This window comes from Triticum aestivum, chromosome 5D, assembly GCF_018294505.1.
Source record: "Triticum aestivum cultivar Chinese Spring chromosome 5D, IWGSC CS RefSeq v2.1, whole genome shotgun sequence".
In the NCBI taxonomy this organism is placed as follows: domain Eukaryota; kingdom Viridiplantae; phylum Streptophyta; class Magnoliopsida; order Poales; family Poaceae; genus Triticum; species Triticum aestivum.
Genome location: NC_057808.1, coordinates 387,810,623 through 387,817,279, shown reverse-complemented (window position 1 = coordinate 387,817,279; position 6,657 = coordinate 387,810,623). Strand labels below are relative to the sequence as shown.

General features: G+C 41.4%; 1 protein-coding gene across 1 annotated transcript; it reads right to left on the bottom strand.

The window, feature by feature from the left end:
* Positions 1–3,674: 3,674 nt before the first annotated feature.
* LOC123122015 (uncharacterized) lies at positions 3,675–6,657 on the bottom strand. The gene is made up of 4 exons (XM_044542135.1): positions 6,260–6,657; positions 5,854–5,966; positions 4,475–5,539; positions 3,675–4,371 (listed from the first exon to the last, which is right to left on the bottom strand). Exons 1-3 carry the CDS (start codon positions 6,330–6,332, stop codon positions 4,766–4,768), a joined length of 960 nt encoding a protein of 319 aa, XP_044398070.1. The 5' UTR covers positions 6,333–6,657; the 3' UTR covers positions 3,675–4,371; positions 4,475–4,765.

Here is a 6,657-nt window from a genome sequence, read left to right as displayed (position 1 = left end):
AGCGACTGAGCCAACTTGATGTACCCAACACTACCGTATCAACATTTACGTTTGCCCATTCTCTCGATAGCGGAAACCGATGTGTTGGTCTTTCTGCTTTTGCATGCACCCTCGCTTCAACCGGTTTCTTCAAAACCTGGAGATCGTCCAGCTGCGACTGAATGAACATATGGGTTGACAGGGGACTCTGGAAAATATCATTGTAAACAGCCTTTCTCCTTGCACTCCATATAGCCCAAAGGGTGATCACCATGTGTACAAATAAATCATGTGGCAGTACTTCCTTCAACGTGAATACCCAGTCCCTTGCATTGTAGTTGTCGTGCCAAATCATCTGATCAACAAGGCCTTCATCTGAAAGAGCCCATGTGCTTTGGGCCATGTAACAATTGATAAGAGCATGCCTCCACGAGTCCCTGGCACCACACAGCATGCACGCAGGTGATGTTGCCATATTTCTGTGCTGGAGGAGGTCCATCGTTGGGATAGAGCTCCAGGCTAGAAGCCACAGAAACAATTTCACCTTCGACGGTACCTCAATTTTCCATAATGCAGTACATGCATCGCCCTCCTGGTCAGCTCCGGACGGCCCATCATTCTCCTCGATCCAATTGTCTCTTGTGATCTTGGTTTGCATGAGCATTCTATATGCAGACATGACAGAAAAAGTCCCCCGCTTCTCTCCACTCCATGCCCAAAAATCACTAACATTCCTTGTGCACACAGTGGTATTGACAAAATGGCTACAGTGTCAGTGGGTAAAAGTACCGATCACACCAACTATTCATCCCATGTTGTTGTTACTGAGTTGATTAGTATCGATACACACATCGGCCGATTGGTAATCAGCGAAGAGATAAGCCTCATCATGTCCGACCTAGGTAGCCGGTTATGACTTTGTGCGTCCTTATGCTAGAAAGGAAACCTTTTTCTTCGTAATTTTGTATGGGGGGCTGCGCGCGCTGTGGCCCAACAAAGAATGCCCACTTATTTATCTGCGCACACAGCTGGGAAACTCTATGTGCCGCCCGACACGGCAAATAATCGGAGCATCGCAAAGGGCGTGCGAGACTGGGCTGGGCCATTTTTGTTTTTTACTGTATTTTGTTTCTAATTTTTCTCTTTCTTTTCCTTTCTTTCTCTTTCCTTCTTGTTTTTCTCTTTTCTAGTTTCAGGTTTATTTAAAATTTTCCGTTTTTTCACGATTTCAAAATTTCCCAAAAATGTTCAGAATTTAATTTTTGTTCAAAATTTTCAAAAAAAATTAGAATTCTAAAATTGTGTTCAGGATTTGAAAAATGTTCACGAATTTAAATTCTATTTCACATTTTAAAATTTATTTAAAACGCAAAAAAGTTTGTATTTTCCAAAAAAATTGAGATTTTCGCAAATATATGCATTTATAAAATGTTCAAAATTCCAATATATTCATATCTTACAAATTCAAAATAATATTCGTGTTTAAAATGCACATTTTCTAAAATTGCTCTAAATGTTCAAACCATGTTTCTGCTTTAAGAAATTGTTCACAAATTCAAAAACCAAAATCATGTTTTTATTAAAAGGATCATGTTTTCAAGAAAAGTTTGTAAATTTCAAAAAACGATCCCGTTTCAACTTTTTCATGTTTTAGAAAAATATGGAATTTTTAAAAAACTGCTCATAATTTCAATAGCAAAGTCATGTTTTCAAGAATATTTGGCAATTCATATTTTTCTGAAAGTTCAGAAAAAAATGAAAAAATTGTTTCAAATATGACGCTATAGTATTTTCTTAAATATTCGCGCTGGCCATTTGTTAGCATTACGCGTTGGTTCCAGTGGCTAGCAGCACGTGGTAGGTCCTCTGAGGTCGTGAGTTCGATTATTCAACGCGTCATTGTTTTGGATTTTTACTCAAGCCTTAGGAACACAGGTCGTTTCGGTGCCTTCCAGTGGGCTGGCCCAGATGCGAACTGTTGTGGGTCGCACGCGCTATTTGATGGAACTAGGGTCATATAGTTGCTCCCACGCAGCTGGCCCAAGAAAAAGTATAAATATATGTATAGAGTCTCGGATTTTTTCATTTGTCCCAGGGTGGGCCGGATTGGCCCTACCACACATTTCTTCTTCCATGGGATCCTATTGTGCCGATGGACAAAACCAACTCAACTAGTTTACCATTATTAGGAATAATCCCACCTAGAGCTTTATACTAAATCACACCCGTTTTTATATGTCCCTAGGTTGTATGGAAATAGGGTGATTGACTGAAAGTAAGGAAGTTGTCTCGAGAATCATGAGCAAAAAACAAGGGACTCCATAAATTATTGCCGGTGGTAGTATGCATGTGCCAATAAAAGAGAATATGTTGGTTGTCTATAATTGAAAGAAATTGTGGGCACATGCCAATAAAAAGTGAATATGATGGTTTTGCTCTAATTAAAATAATTGTGTGCATGCGAGCACTAAAATAATCAGAGGGAATAAACCCTAATAAATAAGGGACATTCATGTCTAGTTATGCATTGATTATGCTAATGAAACAGGATTTATGCACTGCAATTAGTAGTCCGTCCAGTTACCCCGTCGTAGGAGAGAGTGGTCGAAGCAATCATGCCCCGAAGGTCGCCGCGCAACAACCAAATGAGGAGGCAGCCACAACCCCGAGGCAGAGGCGGACCCCGAGGAAAAATAGGCATGGTTGGGTGGTCTCCGCCATGGTGACTAATCCCACCACTATCAAGACCTCGCGCGCCAAACATGACTCGTGAGAAGACCGCAGCTCCTTGTTCTGTCGCCCATCGCTGCAAAGACCATTTTTGGTGGACCTCTCCTGTTGCTTCTCGTAAAAAAATATCTCTCCCGTTTGCTAGTAACAGTACAAAGACGTTTGTTGGCAAGTAAGATAAAGAATCCCTGAAAGAAGTTCTTCATGAACTCAAAAAAGATTCGAAAAAATGGAACCATGCGCATACACAGTATCAACATTTAATTTTCTTACTACTTTGTCAATGAACTCGTCTCGTTGCAATTGGACAAATGAAAGACTAATCAATGGCAAACCTACAAGATGCTATACGGATCTTAAAGCCAGATCAGACAGAAGTTGGAGGGATGGTATAGCTCCCGGGTAGCAAAGACATATAATAATCATATATACATGTTTCGCTAGTTAATTGACGATCCAATTTATATTTTCATCCAAAGGGAGCAAATACAGTACTAGGTCAGTATAGTTAGATTCATCATGACATATATTTTACTTATCTTGTATTGTAGATGTTGATACAATTTTCTGCAAAACTGATCAATCATAGAAAAGTTTCACTAAGAAAAACGCCTTATATTTTGTATAAGGGAGGGATTGTCTCAGGATTGCTTGGTTGGTCTCTGTTTCCACTATTAACTCTTTGACGGAGGGAGCGTGCATTATTTCTAAAAAAATACATTATGGTGCGCGCATCATTTAAATGCTGTGTAACCATTATTTTTGTTTAACTCCATAATGCCGCATCGCAGCTTTTATACCCAACTATAATCATTACAGTCAACTACACCAATACAGATACAGCCAAATAAAGACTGGTGCATTTAAAGTACAAAGTCTAATCAGCCGACAGTTAGTAACTCAATGGAACAGAAAAAAAAGAGATGCAAATACCACTTATACTTGCGAGGGTAGAGTTACACATGAAAATGGTGCGAGGAAAAAGAAATTACAATGCCAAGAACATGCACCTGGCTTAAAAGATCACATATTCCTGGGCTAAATTTCAAGACTATTGTAACTTGGAGGATTAGAAATATGACTATTGCTTTCCAATTAGCTGTTTTTGCATTAACTGCGACTTGCTCAGTCTTAGTAATTAGTGTACCCCTTGTATTTGCTTCTCCTGATGGTTGGTCAAATAATAAAAATGTTGTATTATTGCACCGGCTGCAAGACTTCACAACTTCTAACTCCATACTATAGGGAACTTTCCCCAAAATGAATCTTTCCACGGCCAAGAGCGCTTTGCGGGCTTCCATCCTCATATGCTTGCTCATCGGGAGGCATCTACCATTTTCACTATCAGAGCACAAAATTTCAGGGTTCGAAGAGGTGTTCAGTGTAAGGTACTCTAGCGACTTCGCATTCTCAAGCATATGGCATGTTAGCTCAACCATGCTCTTTGCAGAACAAAAGCCAATGATAACCACATCCTTCATGTTCCGATGCACGTGTCCTGGCATCTGCCGTAGATCATGTGAAGATTCTCCTAAAACCGATTCTTGCCTCACGCGACCCGCATCTACCTGCATTGCATAGATAATCATAGTCTGGGTTAAAAGCCCCAATACATAGGCATTGGAGGTGGAGGAATTTGCCAGGCACCACCAGTGTATCCCTCTGCATAATAAAATGCTTCAAATTAATTATAATAACGAAATGCAAGTTGCTACTGATTGTTGTGTAATTCTAGTGTCTAAAAATGCAAACTATAAGAATATACCGCACAATACGAAGATATTTCGAGATCTTCAAGATGTGGCACCATGCGCAGAAGATCGGCCCAAGGATAATGAACAACGTCTTGGCGACCTAATAAAGCATCAATGCATAGGTTCTGCAATGAATCACCAAGTGATAGCGGTATTAGGGTACCACCATAATGAAAAATGTATAGATTAGGGGCTTTGCTCTTTATCATTTCCATATTTCCACAATCCATGAGTTGATGATTCTTTACTGCGACTGCATCCAGCTCGAATAATGCGATATCTCACACCGAGTTCAAAGATACTTAACCCTTCCTCCTCTTACTAATACTACAGAATGTTCTTGTATGCCCAATACCTGGTATAACCAGGTGGTTAAGCCGCTGCAACAGGCTAGGTATCTCCAAGAAAGATAATTCATTGCAGGACCACAGTACCAGTTTCTCCAAAGCAATTGAACTGGAAAAAAGGCACCTTAACTCATCTTCCGTAATATGCACACGAAAAAATTCGAGACTAGTCAGGCTTCTTAAGCGGCCAAGTCCTGTCGTGGGGCGGAGGGCACAACTGTTGAGATGAAGCTGCTGGATCGACTTGCCACTCCCATCTAAAAGTGAGCATGGAAAGTTGTACACATTTGTATGGGATTTTTTTCGACAAAAAGCCGCCTCAGATATCTTTCGACAAACAGTTGCATGAGATTTTTTTGGACAAAGAGCTACATAAGTTGATAAAAGCTTCAGGTCAAGTTCTTCAATCCCTGGTTTGGCAGCAATATGAAGCCAACGATCGAGATCGCAAGAGTTGTTGAAAAAGGGGAAACCACATATTTCAAGCTTGAATGCCTTAACGCCAATGCCTGAGTGGTTTTTGAGAATGTGGTCGGTTTTCCTTGCAAGATCCATCGCTATTTCACATCGACATGACAATCCATCCACCCCGACATTCAAACCCAGTGTTTCCCTAGTTAAGCTGAGATTGGGAAAATGTCTCCAGTAACTTTTAAATGTATGAGACACGCAGGCAACACGTGCAGCATCTCGCAGAGGAAGCAGAGAATATATATGATGCCATATATCCTGCATGAACATGCATTGGAGAAAAAATCATCTTAAGAATTGTATATAGGCGAATAGTTGCTTCAGTTTTGAATAGGAAAAAAAGGACCAGATGAAGTAACACTAAAAAAAATCTGATCTGAACATTGAAATGTGCACAAGACCATGTAAAAGTATTCAACAACTTTAGCAGCTACAGCAAATTAAAAGTACATGACAGGAACAAAGTTTGCGCAGCTAGAATTGATCCACCAATTTGCGCAGCTAGAACAGACACAGTGATATTTTACTTGCAATACAAGTATGTTGCAAATTATCAGCATTTAATGACGAACCTCTGGAAGGGGTGATCCTGAATATCTCGATTTTTTAACACTCCCAGAATTGTCATCATGTAGGCTGCAGGGTGAGCCCTTTCTTTTGGCTACGGATGAAGTCACCAATCCATCTGCAATACACGATGCATTTTTAGAATAAAAGAGATGCCGATGAAAGAGAACAAGAAGTATACTGCTCTTTTTATCTTGGGAAAACAGCACAATAGAGTACTCCCGCGCAAAAACAAAAGAAAAACATATACAGATCGACCGCAAACATGCTCTCTTGGTAAGAGATTGAACAGATTACAAGGTCATCGCAAAAAAGAAGAAAAAAACAACTTGGTTGTGCCATCTCATGCACACACAACACATGACCGAGACGAATAGGCGGAGCTAGGTAGCTGAGAGGCGGGCGGCTTACTGCGGCCTTGAGTTGGCCGGCGACGCCAATCCGGCTGCATAGACACGAGCCGATTGATTGCCAGCAACCCCATGGGTGTAACGACCAAACAGGCGGACCGATTCTTTCTCTTCTCTCTCTCTCTCTCTCTCTTCCGATCGGCTGCTCTATTTATTTTCAGGCGGCAGGGCGAGCTTGCTCTGAATTCGGATTCAAGAAGGCAAGGCGGAAGGGGGATCGATCGCGTCGGCACCGGCCGCGGAGGGGCAGCCTAACGAAACACGACACGGGAGGAAGCCGGACTCTGACAGGACTCCTCTACCGTGCGCCGTAGCGAAAATATTCTACGCGATGCCCCTGTTCACAACTTCTACATAGGAGACGGCCGGGAAAATATGCAGTGCTAGGGTGCCTCCCGT